This window comes from Oncorhynchus clarkii, chromosome 20 (genome assembly GCF_045791955.1).
Source record: "Oncorhynchus clarkii lewisi isolate Uvic-CL-2024 chromosome 20, UVic_Ocla_1.0, whole genome shotgun sequence".
NCBI lineage: Eukaryota > Metazoa > Chordata > Actinopteri > Salmoniformes > Salmonidae > Oncorhynchus > Oncorhynchus clarkii.
This window is the reverse complement of record NC_092166.1, coordinates 65,570,478-65,590,206: the sequence shown is the minus strand read 5'-3', so window position 1 is coordinate 65,590,206 and position 19,729 is coordinate 65,570,478. Positions and strand designations below refer to the sequence as shown.

The 19,729-nt window shown below is 44.1% G+C and overlaps 2 protein-coding genes across 4 annotated transcripts in view; one reads left to right on the top strand and one right to left on the bottom strand.

Annotated features, from left to right (window-relative positions):
* The window catches only part of LOC139376751 (cytohesin-3-like), a 45,040-nt gene extending 39,036 nt beyond the window's left edge, over nucleotides 1-6,004 (top strand). Inside the window, exon 13 of the mRNA XM_071119648.1 lies at nucleotides 3,253-6,004. Within this exon, the coding sequence (XP_070975749.1) occupies nucleotides 3,253-3,325 (73 nt within the window). The 3' untranslated portion in view covers nucleotides 3,326-6,004. The remainder of the gene's footprint in view (nucleotides 1-3,252) is intronic.
* LOC139376750 (ubiquitin carboxyl-terminal hydrolase 42-like) overlaps nucleotides 4,074-19,729 on the bottom strand; it is a 31,008-nt gene continuing 15,352 nt past the window's right edge. For all 3 annotated transcript variants that reach the window (XM_071119645.1, XM_071119647.1, XM_071119646.1), the window contains exons 2-18: nucleotides 19,255-19,513; nucleotides 13,505-13,714; nucleotides 12,766-12,876; nucleotides 12,346-12,445; nucleotides 11,888-11,955; nucleotides 10,748-10,818; nucleotides 10,564-10,646; nucleotides 10,325-10,436; nucleotides 10,044-10,184; nucleotides 9,694-9,794; nucleotides 9,357-9,513; nucleotides 8,650-9,276; nucleotides 8,448-8,524; nucleotides 6,920-8,062; nucleotides 6,474-6,835; nucleotides 6,250-6,356; nucleotides 4,074-6,089 (exon numbers count right to left, since the gene is read on the bottom strand). In XM_071119645.1, the coding sequence (XP_070975746.1) occupies nucleotides 6,289-6,356; nucleotides 6,474-6,835; nucleotides 6,920-8,062; nucleotides 8,448-8,524; nucleotides 8,650-9,276; nucleotides 9,357-9,513; nucleotides 9,694-9,794; nucleotides 10,044-10,184; nucleotides 10,325-10,436; nucleotides 10,564-10,646; nucleotides 10,748-10,818; nucleotides 11,888-11,955; nucleotides 12,346-12,445; nucleotides 12,766-12,876; nucleotides 13,505-13,714; nucleotides 19,255-19,504 (3,681 nt within the window). In that variant the 5' untranslated portion in view covers nucleotides 19,505-19,513 and the 3' untranslated portion in view covers nucleotides 4,074-6,089; nucleotides 6,250-6,288. The remainder of the gene's footprint in view (nucleotides 6,090-6,249; nucleotides 6,357-6,473; nucleotides 6,836-6,919; nucleotides 8,063-8,447; nucleotides 8,525-8,649; nucleotides 9,277-9,356; nucleotides 9,514-9,693; nucleotides 9,795-10,043; nucleotides 10,185-10,324; nucleotides 10,437-10,563; nucleotides 10,647-10,747; nucleotides 10,819-11,887; nucleotides 11,956-12,345; nucleotides 12,446-12,765; nucleotides 12,877-13,504; nucleotides 13,715-19,254; nucleotides 19,514-19,729) is intronic.

Here is a 19,729-nt window from a genome sequence, read left to right as displayed (position 1 = left end):
CCTTCTTTGGACACTGTGTTAACTAACCTCCAGACGAGCTTCAATGCCATACAACTCTCCTTCCATGTCCTCCAACTGCTCTTAAACGCAAGTAAAACTAAATGCATCCTCTTCAACCGATCGTTGCCCGCACATGCTCGCCCGTCCACCGTCACTACTCTGGACGGCTCTGACTTAGAATACGTGGACAACTACAAATACCTGGGTGTCTGGTTAGACTGTAAACTCTCCTTCCAGACTCACATTAAGCATCTCCAATCCAATATTAAATCTAGAATCGGCTTCCTATATCGCAACAAAGCATCCTTCACTGATGCTGCCAAACATACCCTCGTAAAACTGACCATCCTACCGATCCTCGACTTCGGTGATGTCATCTATAAAATAGCCTCCAACACTCTACTCAACAAACTGGATGCAGTCTATCACAGTGCAATCCGTTTTGTCACCAAAGCCCCATACACTACCCACCATTGCGACCTGTACGCTCTCGTTGGTTGGCCCTCGCTTCATACTCGTCGCCAAACCCACTGGCTACAGGTTATCTACAAGTCTCTGCTAGGTAAAGCCCCGCCTTATCTCAGCTCACTGGTCACCATAGCAGCACCGACTCGTAGCACGCGCTCCAGCAGGTATATCTCACTGGTCACCCTCAAAGCCAATTCCTCCTTTGGTCGTCTTTCCTTCCAGTTCTCTGCTGCCCATGACTGGAACGAATTGCAAAAATCTCTGAAGCTGAAGACTCACATCTCCCCCACTAGCTTTAAGCACCAGCTGTCAGAGCAGTTTACAGATCACTGCACCTGTACTTAGCCTATCTGCAAACAGCCCATCTACCTACCTAATCCCCATAGTGGTATTTATTTATTTATTTTGCTCCTTTGCACCCCAGTATCTCTACCTGCACATTCATCGTCTGCCGATCTACCATTCCAGTGTTTAATTGCTATATTGTAATTACTTCGCCACCTTGGCCTATTTATTTCCTTAACTTACCTAATTTGCACTCACTGTATATAGACTTTTTGTTTTCTTTTGTTCTACTGTATTATTGACTGTATGTTTTGTTTATTCCATGTGTAACTCTGTGTTGTTGTATGTGTCGAATTGCTACGCTTTATCTTGGCCAGGTCGCAGTTGCAAATGAGAACTTGTTCTCAACTAGCCTACCTGGTTAAATAAAGGTGGGGGGAAAAAATGTATTACATAAAGATGGCAAGATGCAGCAGTTTAAATGAGTACAGTATATACATATACATATGAGTTGAGTAATGTAGGGTATGTATACATTATATTAAGTGGCATTGTTTAAGGTGGCTAGTGATACATTTTTACATTAATTTCCATTATTAAAGTGTCTGGAGTTGAGTCAGTATGTTGGCCGCAGCCACTCAATGTTAGTGGTGGCTGTTTAACAGTCTGATGACCTTGAGATTGAAGCTGTTTTTCAGTCTCTCAGTCCCTGCTTTGTTGCACCTGTACTGACCTCGCCTTCTGGATGATAGCGGGGTGAACAGTCAGTGGCTCGGGTGGTTGTTGTCCTTGATGATCTTTATGGCCTTCCTGTGACATTGGGTGGTGTAGTTGTCCTAGAGGGCAGGTAGTTTGCCCCCGGTGATGCGTTGTGCAGACATCACTACCCTCTGGAGAGCCTTACAGTTGTGGGCGGAGCAATTGCCGTACCAGGCGGTGATACAGCCCGACAGGATGCTCTCGATTGTGCATCTGTAGAAGTTTGTGAGTGCTTTTGGTGACAAGCCAAATTTCTTCAGCCTCCTGAGGTTGAAGAGGCGCTGCTGTGCCTTCTTCACAACGCTGTCTGTGTGGGTGGACCAATTCAGTTTGTCCGTGATGTGTACGTGATGACAAAGCTAGGATTACACCAGTATTCACTGACGCTTCTTTGAAGATACATTCGTCTTTACACAAATAGCACTATGACCATGTGTTTCTTCCCATGTGTGAACTTTTTGATGTAACTGTGTGACTCACTAACACATATGGCTGAGAGGCTAACTTTCTCACAGTGTGCGGTAGATAAGACTGCTCTCTGGAGGTTAAATGGGTTTCCGGTTGATAAAGCCCTCTAGATTAGCCTATAGACAGGAGAGCTAGAAGACACGCATTACACTCTCTTTCTCTGGCACTCTGCCTCAATTCTTTCCTCTTAAGTGTTTTTGCCAAATCCAAACTATTTATCATACACAAATGCTGTCTTGTTAAGGAGAAAGATGCTCTGTTAAAATAGACCCAGAGGGTGATTGATCATAGCTCCTCTCAGCTGAGCTTTCCAATGATCAATATCTGAGGCAGAAATCATATTATATGATACTCTCATCAGGCATGATATAGAAACACCATTTGCAATTGACAGCTGGGTTTCCATTAGAATCAACAAAATAGATTTTTCTGCGTGTTCCACAACCTTACTGCCAAGCTTGTTTGGAAGAAGTGGATGCCATACACAGTTAAGGAGATTTGACAGGGAGACATAATGTCAACTTCAGTTCTGCAATTAATACTTTAGATAGGGTGTTGAACAGGGAGTTTACAGTGGGAAACCAGTGCCTTTCCTAGTGCATACCAGCCCTGTATGAAATCACAGCTGTAGGTCAGGTTTATAGAACTCTTCTATGTGTAGCTGTGAGACTGTGGGACAGGGTGACAGACTGTGTGCAGAACAGGCCAGGGTTGCTTTCGCTCACACTCTGTACCCTGACTCAGCTTTAGGTAGTCTCCTCTGTGGTTAGCATGACACACATACACAGAATGGCCATTTCAGCATGTCCTGTGTTCCTACTGCCGGGAAAGCAGTGAATTACTCAACCCTATTACTGTCCCGTTGGGGTTTGTGTGTGAAGAGAGAAAACAACAACCAACTCAGACCGGACGCAAGGCTTTTCTCAGTAATTTAATGGACCGCTATGGCTTTTCCCTCTGCAGTCTTCAAGGGAATATGGGGGTGTATAATAGCCTGCAGTCATGTACCGAAGAACAAGCTTGTTGAGACAGCTTTATTGTGTTACATCTATGTTGATAGAGAGGTACTCCTTCAGAGGAGGCTGAAAAACATGAAACCAATTGCAATGTTTTCCTTGGACGACAGTGTAGGTTAGAATGTGAACTGTGCCGATACCGAATATAGTAAAGCTGTTGAAACTATTCCCAGACCTGCTCACAAAAGGCCTACACAGGCTACTGTAATACACAACCATTGTTTATTTTTCATAACCAATCCATCTCTCTCTGCAGAGCAAGCATTAGCAGGGATCCCTTCTATGACATGCTAGCCACCAGGAAGCGGAGGATAGCCAATAAGAAGTGAGGAGAACCTGACCACACCCACCCTATCATCAGTGACACCAGCATGGACCTCCATCGGTCCAGGAGACGGGGGGGGGGGGGGGGCTCACACACACAGCCCAGGGACAGGAGACACAGCAGACAAGGGGATCCAGATTTAGTGGGGATTTGACTTCGGATGCAACACGTCTACACTTCATCAGTATGGATAAAGGACAAGTCGGGAAGGGCACTTGACATTTTGGTTATCAGTTTCTTTTCAGATGCATGTATGAATGCAATGCACACAACTATACATTGTATGTGTGAATGTACTGTATTGTGAAAAGGACAATGGTCTGAGCAGTATGTATGAGGCTGTGTGGGGCCTCCCCAATGTCCCCATACAGACGGCGCTTTCCCCAACCATCGAAGCAGGCTCGAAGAAACATGGACATCTTGGCTAGCTCAACATTGTCCTCTAGTGGGTGAATTGAGTATGATTTCAATGTCAGAAGAACCTCAAACTTTTAGGAATCAACGGGTCAGATTTTCACCTGCAAAACGACTGATACAAGTAGTGTACAATAAGAATCTGTTTTCTTTCCTCTTTTGTTTCAATGCCATACCCAGTTGTTGCCAGTTCATATTAGATATCACTATGGTCTATGTAAGGTCAAATGTGAATTCCTGCAGAGCTATAATATACTGTATTAATAATACATAGTCAAGTTTGTGTGACAGTTATTCAAAGCTAGTTTATGTATTGATTCAAAGTCCACTGCTGTACATTTGTTTTTCATATTTATTTTCTCTAATTACAAAAGTGTATTCCCCTTGACATATGTACTGTACATAGTTTGTTTCTGTAGCATGTAAAAGGTTATGGCTAGCCTACACCCGTTTGTTCACATTTCAAAGTTGAGCAATGAGCATTACAGATTACATACTGCAGTGGAAGAAACCCTCAACTCCAACTCCACAGAGCAAATGAAGAAAAACAATTCCTCATATTTCTAAAAGAAACAGAAATGTAGCAGCCAAGCCAGCTGGTTTTTACATTGGAAGGTGTCAAGGTGAAAACTAATGGCTCTATTCACTCTGTATCGTAGAAGACAGCGTGATTGCCATTACATTTCAATGTTCCCGCGTTAGCAGAGACTGCGTTCACGGTAAACGCTGCATATGTCAGCTCAATTGGAAATTACCTCAATTTATAGAGCGCCAAGTGTAATACACAGCGAAAAAGATTGAATAGATCAGGTTTGGATCTAAATCGCCCCGTTGTGAGACAGAGATGGAACTTTACAAAAGTTGTGTAAAAGCTCAAGAGAATCTCAAAATGTTACAGCAGCCTTAATGTTATGAGAATTTTTAGTAAAAATACCAGATCTTCTCCTGTGTAACTGACCAGTCTGATACCTACCCAGCCACCTATTCTTTAGGTTATAGCTTCCACACAGTCTATTGTATGTGGACATTAGTTCACAGGTCCTGTTTTGAACTCCCACACTATCATTGTGTAACCTGGAAACAATATGAAAAATTACCTAACCACTGTTAGCCCTAAATCCAAAGTGTTTCAGTCTATCCAAGCAACCAATTAAACAATCATTCATATGCAATCTTTTTTACCAAAAGTCAGACAAATTACTCCTTCCAATAAAATGGCAGAAACTTTTCACCATCTGTGTGTACATCCCCAATCAATCAACAGCATTCATTCAAAAAATAATAATAATGACATTAAATGTATTAAGGCGTTTTATATACCTTGTACAATGTATAAATTTGACATGCTATTGTAGAACTAGAAATATATTAACAACCATTTACATGTTTTGGTCTTTTTTTAGGTAGAAAACAAAGCCATCCAAACAGACCATCATACCATTCTACTGACTTATGTCCATAGAACACAGTCTAAATTATGTTGTGGGAATTCTAAAACAAAAAAAGAAATTCTACATTGGTATTCCTGATACAGGACCGTTTTAATGTATAAAAAAATAACTGATAGTACAGTTCAAAATTAAATTCACAGTATTCTTTTGGACGCTATAAAAAAACAAAAAAACAGGTCCACAGCCATAAGATAACATGATTATTATGATTTTTTTAAATCCTTGAATGAGTTAAGGATAGAAATGATATCTCAGTGAAAGCGAGTGAAGAGAGGGATGCAGAGGGAAGGAATCTTCTCCAGTGACGTGTTGAGAGAAAGAATTGTAGGCTTAAGAGAATTTTAAAAAGTAATTGAAAGCAACAAAGAGCTGGCAATGTCCTTGTGTTTACCACACGGTCCTCACTCCTCCATAACGTTCCTCTCCATTTTCTTTTCATCTTTTTTTTTACCAACAACTCCAGCTATACAGATATGTGGATAATGGTGACAAACTTGCGGCCAACTGAAGTCATATCAAACAGGTCATCTCCTAGGCAACAACAATAGTTGTTCGATTATTTAACCAAGTGGTCAGTTCTCTGAGGAGGAAAAAGTCTCATTTTAACAAATCCTGAGTCTTCCACTAAGCAGCAGTTGAGATGGTTAAGCTCCAGGCTTCTTTTTTGTTTACGTGTATATATTAATTATTTTTCATAAATGTCCATTGAGTGACAAGTGTCTACCGAATGAATTAGAAAAAAAAATACCTTCAAAAAAAAAAATCTGGTAGAATCTTTAAAACATTTGTGTGGTAAAAATACAGTATATTCCCAGTAATTCAGCACCACGTTCAAATATTCGGGATGACATTCCTGTTGCATTTCACTTTTCCATAAAGGTTGATTTTTACAGTATTCCAAGTCTGCAATGGGAGAGAGATGTGTTACGTTTGCATACAGACCCATTACAGTATCTAGACAATCAAGAAGATAAGTTGAAACTGGCTACTGTTTCCACACATAAGCACACAGTCAAGCATAGAGATTCTCTGAGTAAGACCGACGTAAAAGTAAGACACTTACTTTGTTCTGTTTCTCTGGTCAAACAGAGAAAATCTAATGTCATTCATTGTACAGTCCATTGGTAGAACATCCGTGGGAGTTTCCATTGGGTCGACTGAAGCCATTACCTACAAGAGAAAAACATATTACGGTCAAGATTATTTAACAGTTACAAACTGAAAAATACTAGTGGACCTGATATATCGAAACCATTGTATGGTTTCTAAAATCAGCTGGTTTCTTACCTGTGTGCCCGTTGAGGTGGTGGTGCGATGCGTTGTGAGAGGTGGCTGTTGGCAATATATTGTGAGAGAAGAAGCGGTCTTTGTTGTCGTCGTCATCGGAGCGATGGTGTTTCTCGGGGTAGCTATTGTCAGAGCCATCATCGTCCTGGTAACGTCGCTTCCTGCTCGCCCTCTCCTCGTCACTGCTGCTCGCCCTGCGACTCTCCCGGGGGGCGTTGGGGTCACGGTGCCCCTCGGAACTCTGGGTAGAGCGGGACTTCTCGTCCTCCATGTCAGTGTCGTGCCTCCTCTTCTTCTTCTTCTTGTGTTTGGAGGACCTGCTGCCATCGGCAGCCCTGTCAGAGGAATCCACATCAGAGGTCCTTGAAGAAAGAACACGCAGGTCAGGGTTAAAGTAACTGAATGAATTTCTCTGGCACCTTGTCTATTATTTCTGACTGCCTTACCCATTCTCTCGACGCCTAGCTTTGTCCTTGGACTTCTTCTTCTTCTTCTTGCTCTTCTTGTGTTTCTTGGCCCGACGCTCCTCAACGCTGTCCTCTCTCAGAGGATCGGGTCGTTTCTCCAGAGCTGGTCTGGCTGGGGAGAGGTCTGGGCTAGTGGGGGGCTGACTGGTTTTGGTGTTGGAGCTTAGTGGGGTGGGCAGGGGGGTCTCCTCCTGTGAAGGGTAGTAACCCCTCTTACCATCACCCCTGTCCTTACCTTCACACCTCTCCCCCCTCCACCTGGAGCGTCCGTGAGGCTCCTCTCTATGGGGGAGGCTGTGCTCCCTCCGGTCCCTCTCCCTGTTCTCTCTGGGTCTGTGGTAGTGGTGGTGGCAGCGGTCCCTGTCCCTGGGGTGGTAGGCGTTCCTCTCCCAGCGACGCTCTGACTCCCAGTGTCTGTCCCGGCTGGCCGAGCGATCACGGTACGACCGGTGGTGTTCTCGGTCTCGGTGGTGTTCTCGATCTCTGTGGTCCCGCCGGTGTCGATAGCGGTCTGAGTCACGGTCCCAGTTGCGTTCACGGCTCATGTCACGGTGGTACCCATTCCTTTCTCCGTCTTTATCCCGGTCAGAAGAGTACAGCCGGTCTCCATCCCTATCGCGGTCCGAAGAATATAGTCGGTCTCTCCCCTTATCCCGATCAGAAGAATACATCCGGTCTCTTCCCTCTCTGGAGCTGGGCTTGCCGTCCAGCCGTCCATCCAGCCCTGCTGCTGGGCTGTTCTCAGTCTCCCTGACGTCCTCCCCAGATCTGCTGTGTGGTGCTCCGAGGCCTTTTGTGGTCCCCTGGCCTGGTCCAGAGAGGGGCTGGGAGAAGGCTGGAGAGACTAGGGTTCTGAGGGAGTGGGGGGTGGGCTGGAGGGGTAAGGCCCCAGGGTTGGAGGTGGAGCTGGATTCCCTCATGGTGTCAGTAGGTGGCTTAGCGCCAACATCGGCCAATGAGGATGGCGGGTTAGCAGTGGTTGATGGTGGGTGGTGAGGGAGGGGGTCAGAGTGAGTTTTAGTCCTTTTCTCTGGGGTTGGGGAGAGGTGGCTATCGCTGTCGGCACTGTGGAGGCTCTGAGACGGGTTGTCCTGGCTGGGGATGGCACTATACACCTCTTTGCTGTAGAAAAATACATCAATAGCATTCATGAATTACTGTACATCAAAATGATCATGAGAGAATCTGATAAAACAAAATAGGTAAAACAATCTAATGCTGCGTGCACACAGGCTATTGCTGTATGGTACATCTCACGTAGTCTTCACAATCCATGCACCGCATCACAACAAAAAGTATCATGCTACACATTAGGAACTTTTTGTGTGGTTTACTTCTGGTATTGCACGGCAAACCAACGCATGTGGCATACTGCACGCAGTGCCACGCACCACAACCTAGTCCGGCAGAGGAGTCGCAGCAGTGCGGCTTGCCTCACAATTAAATAAACAGACTTCTGCCGGAACACAGTTTGATGCAACCGGTGTACACGAGGCGATACACTCACCTTGGGCCACTGTGGTGAGACTCCGCCTCATTAGAACTGCTGGGACCCAACCCAGGAGACAGTACATGACCGTTGACCTGCACAACAACACATACACAGATAATACACAGCTGCTTGTGTGTGTGAAGATTCTGCAAATGTAATGTGATGTGTGGATTCAAGTAAAGTATTTAAATATGTGTGCGTGTCTCGACTGAAGTACCTTCTCCGGTTGTTTGATGCCATTAACTTTGTGGTGTCCATTCTGATGTCCGATCTGGCTGAGTTTGGAGGAGCCGTTTGTCCCAGACCCGTTATGGTGCATGGTGGCCTGGCCGTTACTGATGCCGTTGGGCTTGAGGGCCAGCACTCTGGGGACGGGGCCGTAGACGGCCCCTCCCTTCCTCCCGTTAACGTGAGGCTTGGTTGTGCCGTTCTCCAAACCGCTGCCTCCCTCCTGGTCAGACTCCTCCGATGACTCCTGGCCATACGGCACCAGGAATGAGGCTCCATGACCGTTTCCATTAACGGAGGGTGTACCGTTTATGCAAGGAGCCCGGGGCGCGGACATGTCTGAGGTAGTCTGTGACGAAGAACAGGAGGACGGCTGGGCGTAAGAGGAGGATGATGAGGAGGGGCGGATCTGTTTGCCCTGACCGATGAAGAAGGAGAGCTTCTGACGCTTGGCAGTGTCAGGGATACCTGTAGGACAGCTTAGAGAATGAGAGGAAGAGGAAGAAGAGGAGAGCAGGCCGTAGCTAGTCTTGCCCATGCTGCTGCTCCCACTGCTGGGCTTTGAGCCAGAGGGGAAGTCCCTTAGGGAGCCGTTCCCATTGATGTGAAAGGTGTTCTGGGGGAAAAAAAGACAGTTATTACACGTTGCTTTTGAAAAGAAGATTGTGCAGAGGCTAGTGTGTGTTGAGGCTGTACCTTGGCCATGTGTGGGGGCAGCTGTGGTCCTATGAAGCAAGTGTTGGTGTGTCGTGGTCCAATGTTGACCCGGGGTGTGAGGATGGGGCGGGGGGACGATTGTCCAGGGGGCCGACTCATGTGGTTGTAGTCCCCTCCGTTCTTCAGATCAGGTGACCTGGTGGCAAGAACAGGCAGCACCCATCACAGATGAGAAACTCAACCACTAAAAGGGAAATCCTGCACAGGACTATTGCATCGTCAAGCAGACTTCATTTTAGAAACACACGTAATGCTTCAACGCTCAGATATATTTTTCATCATTCAAACAAAAGGTGAATGGGAGCTAGCTACTCACCTGATATAGAAGAGGACGTACGCCTGCTGGTTGAGGACTGATCTGATGTCACTGACTGATACAGAGGAGTCATTCATCTGGTGCCACTGGCCGTTGCTAGCCTGAGAGAAAGTGGGGGGAGAAGGAGAGAAATTATAGACATGCATCCCACAAACATACAGTACGTCACACGGACACCATAGTAACCATAACCCCCTGTAGAAGACAGATGTAATCAAATACATCAGGCTTACATAGAAGTGGTAAAAGGCTTATTCGCTTGGAGGTTGTAAGCAGTCTCTCTCATTGATTGATTGGAGTGTGTTTGGGAGCAGTTTTAACAGTGGTTTTGCGTCTATGTTGGGGCTTACCTTGACGTAGCAGTAGTAGTGTCCAGCGTGGCAGCTGAAGCCAGAGTGCACCAGGACAGCGTAGAGCACATAGACCAGGGGCTCCCCGTGGGACTGAGACATGAAGGGACGCAGGTCCAGGCACTCAGGATACCTCACGTCCTAAGGGAGAGAGAGCAAGGCCATGTGAGATGATATCTCCCCAATTAAAGATTTCAGTAAAAATGTGACTGGTAAAACAGTTTTTAAAAGAAGTGGTCCATGTTTATGTTTCTGTTACTAATAACGTACTCTGAACTTACCTTAGCGATCTTGCCCCCGTTGTAGTTGGCGAAGCGCTTCAGTGAGATGGTGAGCACATTGGAGCTGCGGTGGATGGTGAATCTCTTAGAGGCTGGAACCATCTTCTTACACCTGCACACACAGTTGGAACGGTTATAAAAAACAATGAAACTAAAAACGCAGTTCACAAGGTTGCAATAACACTGGTTTAGGCAGCACTATGCTGAGACTAACAATAAATGAATACAGATATACTCACTTAGTGCATTTGTAGGCATTCTCTCCATCTAGCTGCTCAGGCTTAACAAACTGCTCCAGTGCTTTGGTGATACTGGGAGCAGTCTAAAAGGTAACACGGGTGACACATGTCAATTATGTATTCTTAGAAAGAGGTTTGACAGGTTTCCTCACTGTACACCATGAAAAAGGTACTTCACTGTTACCTTTATTTCCAAAGCGACATCCAAATAAGGGTCAAACGTGTCAGAGACTGCTTTGCAGTTTAAACATTTTACTGTAAAAGACAGCATAGACAATTATTAGATAATCGTACCTATTAACAACTATGACAGTCATCCAATCATAATTGCCTCTTCAAAAAGTTCTAATGGTGTCCAGCAGCACACACAGAGAAAGTATATCAATCAAATGTATTTTATAAAGTTTCTTTACAGATACCTGGTCTAATACCGCAAAGAGCAAGCAATGCTTGTATCTGCATCATATATATCACATACACAAAGTACCAGTCAAAAGTTTGGACACAACTACTCATTCAAGGGTTTTTCTTTATTTTTACTATTTTCTACATTGTAGAATAATAATGAAGACATCAAAACTATGAAATAACACATATGGAATCATGTAGTAACCAAAAAAAAGTGTTAAACAAATCAAAATGTATTTTATATTTGATTTCTGAGGCTGGTAACAAAAATGAACTTATCCTCTGCAGCAGAGGTAACTCTGGGTCTTCCTTTCGTGTAGCGGACCTCATGAGAGCCAGTTTCATCATAATGATTGATGGTGTTTGTGATTGCACTTGAAGAAAACATTTCTTGAAATGTTCCACATTGACTGACCTTCATGTCTTAAAGTAATGATGGACTGTCGTTTCTCTTTGCTTATTTGAGCTGTTCTTGCCATAATATGGACTTGGTATTTTACCAAATAGGGCAATCTTCTGTATACAACCCCTACCTTGTCACAACATAACTGATTGGCTCAAACGAATTAAGGAAAGAAATTCCACAAATGAACTTTTAACATGGCACACCTGTTAATTGAAATGCATTCCAGGTGACTACCTCATGAAGCTTGTTGAGAGAATGCCAATAGTGTGCAAAGCTATCATCAAGGTAAAGGGTGGCAACTTTGAAGAATCTCAAGTATAAAATACATTTGGACTTTTTTGGTTACTTCATGATTCCATGTGTTTTTTCATAGTTTTGATGTCTTCACTATTATTCTACAATGTAGAAAATAGTAAAAATAAAGAAAAATACTTGAATGAGTAGGTGTGTCCAAACGTTTGACTGGTACCGTTTATATATATTTTTTCAAGAAAGCACTAATAAGCCTACCTCTGGACCTTAGATACCCTCCAAAGACTTGATGGATGAAACTGGTTGCCTGTGTTTGCCTGTCCAATCTGTTGAAAAAGGAAACGTCAAACCATTAAAGATGCTAATCAGCGACTCCCAATAGCTTCAAGGGAAATTGCTGGCTATGTGTACACACAGGATCATTTAAATCAAGATAGCCTTAATTTAATTTCTCATTGGGACACAATGTCCTAGCCCTTTGAGGAGGAAGACAGCAGAAGAAATAGAGCAAAAGTAATTCCAGAGAGTAGAGGCAACCTGATGGAGGGCAGAATACCCACTCTACATAGGAGGAAGGCTTCCTAAAGTCAGTTAAGGGTCCCTAGTGCATAGGAGATGGTCACTGAAACATGATTTATTAATCATGTCTCACTCTGTGCTGTAAGTGAAATGTGAATGTGGGTCAGATGAGATGTGAGTTTCAGTGTAACACCTACTTGCTTCCGGGCAGGCAGGACTTTTGCATAGCATCCACTGTGTACCGCAGGAACTCATGGGCGTCCTCTTGGCTACCAAAACGGAAATGCTTTGCAATCCCTGCACAGGTGTGACAGAGGTATAGACAGGTGAAGAAGCAACATAATAAATTAGAGACTTTGACACTGTCAGTTTTCCCTCTAAAAATTACAGAATCAACTCTATATTTTCAGGAGGAAAACTAATTTTGCTGACTAGGTTTCCCAGAATTCTACACCTGTGATGCAGTCTCAACTCTCCTTCCATTTTTGTATGGAAAACAATTTTGCTGACAGGTTGGTTAGCTGTAATGGCTTTCAACACGTTTGCACAAAGACTAATTCCTATCCACACTGTGCGAAAGTCTTTCCCCCTCTGATTCCAAAGTAAATACTACTCACGTTTGAGCTCATTGAGGACTCCGATGGGCTTGATGACGTTCCCAGAGTTGGCAAAGACCTGGGTGATGTGATTCTGCATGGTGCACATCATACAGAATCCAGGCTCGTGACCTGAACATCAACAAAGAGGCGGTCAATCGGGTAAATAGGCATTAAAGGTCTAATGCAGCCAGTTTGATCTCAATATCAAATAATTTTGGGGGAAAAAATTATTTCAGGGGGGGGGGGGGGGGGGGGGAGAATCTTACTGTGTTTTCAATTTAAAATGGTTAAAAAAAAGTTTTTTAGCAAAAAGCGATTTCTCAAGGAAGAATTTTGCTAGGTCTGTCTGGGAGTGGTCTTAGTGCGTAGGGGAAACTGAAAACTAGCTGTTATTGGCAGAGCGGTTTAGAACTCTCTTATTGGTCTGTTAACTAATTTACCACCAGGTTATGTCACTAGGCAGGTCAAAACTACATCACACAAAAACAGGCTGAAATTTCAGGCAGTCTTTTCAAACAGAGCATTATCATAATTTCACAGTATTATTCCAAGTGCATAGTGTGGAAATGTATATAAAACACAGGAAAAACTTGACTGCACTGGGCCTTTAAGCAAAGAATCAACATACACTTTGATCAATTTGAAGCGCTCTTCTTTGTCTAAATATTACTTTTGTTTCTCTTTCTAACCTTCTCCTGCTTTGCATTATGAAAATGTAATATAAACAAAAGAGCCCCTGGTTCTATTATCTACATACACGTTTTAGAGTGCTCCCGGGACAGCATGTAGTTACTGAGGGGAGCAGTGTAGGTGAGACACTGCAGAGCCGAGTTGAGGAAGCAGGTATTGCCCAGGTTCTGGAGACCTGATCCGATGCGGTTGACCTGGTTCCACTTCAGGCTGAGCCGCTCGGCCGGGAACAGCACCTTCTGGGGCAAGGCGATGCCGTCCCCACTGGTCAGCACCACTGCGGAGGGGAAAGGGAAACTAACGGTAAAATACATATTACAAATGTCTTCCAGATTGCACAACTGTGTGAAAGCAGCCTCAAAATCACAGATGTCTGTTATTTTCTTGTTGCAATAATGCAATACAGCGTTGCCTGGTAGATAAATCAGTAGGAATACATTTTTTTTACTGCTTCCAACTTGAAGGCACTTTCAAATTGACAATCAATTTCTTTGAATTGAAAGCTAGGCATATTTGATGGATGGGTGGGGACAGCAGAAAGATGCTGTGTTTCTTGTTTAGTGACATAACATGTGGCGCCACAGGATCTATTGTTCAGGGTACATCAGGCTATTTACACCCCTCAAAATCGCAATATGGTTAAATAACTGGGCCAGTATAATAGAAACATGTAGGGGAACCGGTTAAGGCAGTCACTTATGAGAAGAGATCTGGGAAACCACTACTCAACTCAGCACTCCCTGTTTGGAATATAGTCTTGAAAGATTTCATTCATTACAATCGGGCATGAATTACATTTTCAATACTATTTTCCAATCAATTAAGGTCCTTTCCTTCTGTAATTTTATGCATTTGGAGCCCTGCAACCAAAGATACCGGGCAATACCACAGTAATGGAATTACGCTTTGACTCAGTTTTTTTTAAACTTTAAAATGTATGCCAAACCACAAACATTGATTTGAAAGTTTAACAAATGTACAGCTATGAATATAACTACTGTTCACTGAAGGAGGGAACGAGGTATAACATAGTATGGAGAGTCAACGGCCAATCACATTCACCCGAAAAAAAAGAAGAAACCACATTCAACGAGCCAATGAATGCCAAGCACGCCCTCGGAAGCCCTGCCGTCCTGGCTATAATACTAGGACTTGCAATCAGTTCCGCTCCTATGCCTGATGGCATAGGGCCAACATATGTTATACCTCGGTTCCTCCTTCAGGGAACAGTAGTTATTTTCACAACTGTATATTCCCTTTCAGTCGGTCACTCAGTCAGTATAACATACTATGGGGACTTAGAATCACAAGCCTGCTCAGAAGATACCAAAAACTAGGAGGCCCTCAGCAGCCCAAGCACACACAAGTTCCACAGGCACCAAAAAGGGTTTACAGAAGACACCCTTTTCCCCTAATACTTATCTGAGAAGCCTGAACTGTCAGAGAGCCTCATGAGGCCTGAACTGTCAAGTCTCATATAGGTAACCAAAACCTGCTGTAATTTGGCTATGGATACTGACACGCTGCCACTGCAGCTCAAGTCCATAGACCAAAAAAGGTTCCAAGAACAATACTTACTGTGCAAGCCTGAAAATGTCAGAACGCGTACAAGTAACCGCAAGTACAAAACAGAACACCTGTCGTGACTTTGTAAAAGAGCACACACGCACTGCATAGCATTGACTATAGTCAATGAACCAGGGCAAGCCAAGGCTAAAACCTTTTACTCGCGCGCTGCCAAGGCTCAAACCCACAGGAAACGGTGGTAACCTTGCTAATGCGCGCTTTACACACTGCTGCACCCCAAGGCAGCCCAAGTTCCAAACCCACAGGGAATTGTGGTAACTCAGATAAATGCACAACCTGTGCGCTGCCACACTGGGAACAGTTACTTCCAAGCAATAAAACCTCAAAACAGAACACCAACTCGCTGCAGCACAGATATCACCAATCATCATGCCCCTGAACAATGCCCAAGCAGCCGCCACACTGGTGGAGTGAGCACGCACACTGCTAGGCAACCCTTGCCCTTCGCTGTAAAGACACTGCAAAGAAAGCGACCTACCCCGAGCTGGATTAGTGAAACAGGCAAAAAGCTGGTCACATCCAAGTGTACAAAACATTAAGGACACCTGTACTTTCCATGACAGACTGACCAGGTGAAGGCTATGATCCCTTGTTAAACCAATTTTGTGGTGTCCAATTGTTGTAGTAGCTACTATCTTGTCTCATCGCTACAACTCCCGTACCGGCTCGGGAGAGACGAAGGTTGAAAGTCATGCGTCCTCCGATACAACCCAACCTAGGCGCACTGCTTCTTAACACAGCGCGCATCCAACCCGGAATCCAGCTGCACCAATGTGTCAGAGGAAACACCGTGCACCTGGCAACCTTGGTTAGCGCGCACTGCGCCCGGCCCGACACAGGAGTCGCTGGTGCGCGATGAGACAAGGACATCCCTACCGACCAAGCCCTCTCTAACCCGGACGACGCTAGGCCAATTGTGCGTCGCCCCACGGACCTCCCGGTCGCGGCCGGTTACGACAGAGCCTGGGCGCGAACCCAGAGTCTCTGATGGCACAGCTGGCGCTGCAGTACAGCGCCCTTAACCACTGCGCCACCCGGGAGGCCAGATGCGCTGGATAAGAGCGACTCACAGGCGCAATTAGGGTTGAGTGCCTTGCTCAAGGGCACATCGACATATTTTTCACCTAGTTGGCTCGATGAGTCGAACCAGCGACCTGGCCCAACACTCTTCACCGCTAGGCTTCCACTTCAAATCAGTGCAGATAAAGGGGAGGAGACAGGTTAACCTCACTAGGGTAGGGGGCAGCATTCAGAATTTTGGATGAAAAGTGTGTCCATATTAACCTGCCTCAGGCCCAGAAGATAGGATATGCATATAATTAGAGTGTTTTCTATCCAAATCTACTAAAGTCTCCAAAACTGTTAAAATAATGTCTGAGTATAACAGAACTGATAAGGCAGGGAACACCTGAGGAAAATCCAACCAGGAATTACTATTATTTTGAAAGGCTGTTTTTCTATTGAAAGCCTATCCACCATACAAAGACTTAGGTCCCAGTTCACGAGCTCTATGTCTTCTTCTACATGTGGCCAGTGGAAATTTCCAGACATCAGCCATGCGCCTGATCGGGAACGCGCCTTTCTTGTTTCTCTTTTTCTATTGACGAAGCTTTTGTCCGGTTTAAATATTATTTATGACAAAAACAACCGGAAGGTTGGCATGTTTCTAACCTTTATTGTACTTTTTGTCTGGACTTAGTGCACATGCCTTGAGCATTCGGATTACTGGACAAAACACACAAACAAAAAGGAGGCTTTTTGTCATAAAGAGGGACATTATCGAACATGTATTGTCTAACATGGAGACCTGGGAGTACCACCAGAAGAAGATCAAAGGTAAGTGATAACGTTTAATGCTATTTCTGACTTTTGTGACTCCTCTCCTTGGTTGGATTTACAATAAGTTTATCTTCAAAATTGTGTATAATACTTGTATGTTTGAGGAATTTTAATTATTGGATTTCTGTTTTGAATTCGGCGCCCTGCAATTTCACTGGCTGTTATCGAGGTGGTACTCTTATTCCAGATAGGTTTAAAAATGATTTTTAAGCTTTGAGACAACGATTGTGTATGTGTGCCATTCAGAGGGTAATTAGGCAGGACAAAATATTTAAGTGCCTTTGAAAGGGATATGGTAGTACGTGCCAGGTGCACCGGTTTGTGTCAAGAACTTCAACGCTGCTGGGTTTTTCATGCTCAACAGTTTTCCCGTGTGTATCAAGAATGGTCCACCACCCAAAGGACACCAAGCCAAAGTGACAACTGTGGGATATATTGGAGTCAAGATGGGCCAGCATCCCTATGGATCGCATTCGACACCGTGTAGAATCCATGCCCCAATGAATAGAGGATGTTCTGAGGGTAAAGGGGGGGATGCAACTCAATTAGAGGTCGACCGATTATGATTTTTCAATGCCGATACAGATTACTGGGGGACCAAAAAAGCCGATACCGATAAATCGGCCGATTTAAAAAAACGATTTGTAATAATGACAATTACAACAATACTGAATGAACACTTATTTTACCTTAGTATAATACATCAATACAATCAATTTAGCCTCAAGTAAACAATGAAACATGTTCAATTTGGTTTAAATAATGCAAAAACAAAGTGTTGGAGAAGAAAGTAAAAGTGCAATATGTGCTATGTAAGAAAGCTGAAGTTCCTTGCTCAGAACATGAGAACATATGAAAGCTGGTGGTTCCTTTTAACATGAGGCTTCAATATTCCCAGGTAAGAAGTTTTAGGTTGTAGTTATTATAGGAATTATAGGACTATTTACCTATACCATTTGTATTTCATTAACCTTTGACTATTGGATGTTCTTATAGGCACTTTAGTATTGCCAGTGTAACAGTATAGCTTCCGTCCCTCTCCTCGCTCCTCCCTGGGCTCAAACCAGGAACACAACGACAAAAGCCACCCTCAAAGCAGCGTTACCCATGCAGAGCAAGGGAAACAACCACCCCAAGACTCAGAGCGAGCGACGTTTGAAACGCTATTAGCGCGCGCTAACTAGCCAGCCATTTCACTTCGGTTACACCAGCCTCATCTCGGGAGTTGATAGGCTTGAAGTCATAAACAGCGCAATGCTTGACGCACAACGAAGAACTGCTGGCAAAAAGCACGAAAGTGCTGTTTGAATGAATGTTTACGCACCTGCTTCTGCCTACCACCGCACAGTCAGATACTTAGATACTTGTATGGTCAGTCAGATTATATGCAACGCAGGACATGCTAGATCATATCTAGTAATATCATCAACCATGTGTAGTTAACTAGTGATTATGATTGATTGTTTTTATAAGATAAGTTTAATGCTAGCTAGCAACTTACCTTGGCTTACTGCATTCGCGTAACAGGCAGTCTCCGTGGAGTGCAACGGTCATTATTGCGTTGGACTAGTTAACTGTAAGGTTGCAAGATTGAATCCCCCAAGCTGACAAGGTGAACATCTGTTGTTCTGCCCCTGAACGAGGCAGTTAATCCACCGTTCCTAGGCCGTCATTGAAAATAAGAATGTGGTCTTAACTGACATGCCTAGTTAAAAATATTTTTTTTAAAACGAGGCAAAATCGGTGTCCAAAAATACAGATTTCCGGTTGTTATGAAAACCGGCCCTAATTAAATCGGCCACTCCGATTAATCGGTCGACCTCTAAACTCAATATTAAGAAGGTATTCCTAATGTTTTGTACATGTGCATAAAGCGCGCACTGGATACAGGCCATGCAACCTCTGCAAACACTAAAACAGCTTTCCCAGTTTGACAGTTGGACATTTTCTGAAATTACAATGCAACAATTAAAAATCTCATGTGTAGCACCTTTAAAGATGTAATTGTTTCCAAAAACCCACAAGGCAATATTTCTTAAACTTACAGAAGGTATACAATTTAAATTACTAAATACAATTGTTGACATTAGTTTATGTCAACATTGTGTTTTGATGGATTTATGATAGAAAACATCTACCAGAAAAACTAAAAGACCCCTTTTCCATCTGTTTATCCAGAAATCAAAGCCTTTACTTATGCCTAATTTTTAAGGTGGAAAATGGTTGAAAGATGCAGCAATGCCTTCATTTCCAAAAAAATTCATTTGACACTCAATTTGATATGCTGCTATGAACTTTACATTGGTGCTCATGCGTCCTTTGATGGAAACGCCCCATCCCTATCTGTTAGCGTCAAAAGACTTCAGAATTGAGCACATCAACCCTCCTCACCTTGCTCCTTGGGCCTGTCTGCGGTGATGGCAGCACTGCTGCTGTAGACAGTGGCTCCAGGGGTTGGGCCCATGCAGCCCCCGGTCTTCACCCTGGGGGTGTCGGAGGATGAGGGACCCCCCGCCCCCCAGCTGGAGCACCCGCCGTCCATCCCGTTCCCGTCGCCGCCAGGGAAGGTCAGCGATCCGGAGCGCTTGCACCCGACTGACTCGTGGTCAGATTTCTCTGAAGATCTGTCAACTATGGTCATTGTTCATTGCTGTTAGACAAAAACAAATAAATACAGAGGAAGTTAGATAATGCTGTTTCTTTAGATACTACAGCTAACCTATGCTTAGTTGGGAGAACTGTGAAAAAAAATTGGTCTTGAAGACTAGCTCTGTGGCTAGAGGATGAAAGACTTTTACAGAAACAGCCCCTAAACCACCCAAAAGCATCTTATTTCAAACTCACATTATTTCCTGACAATCTAATG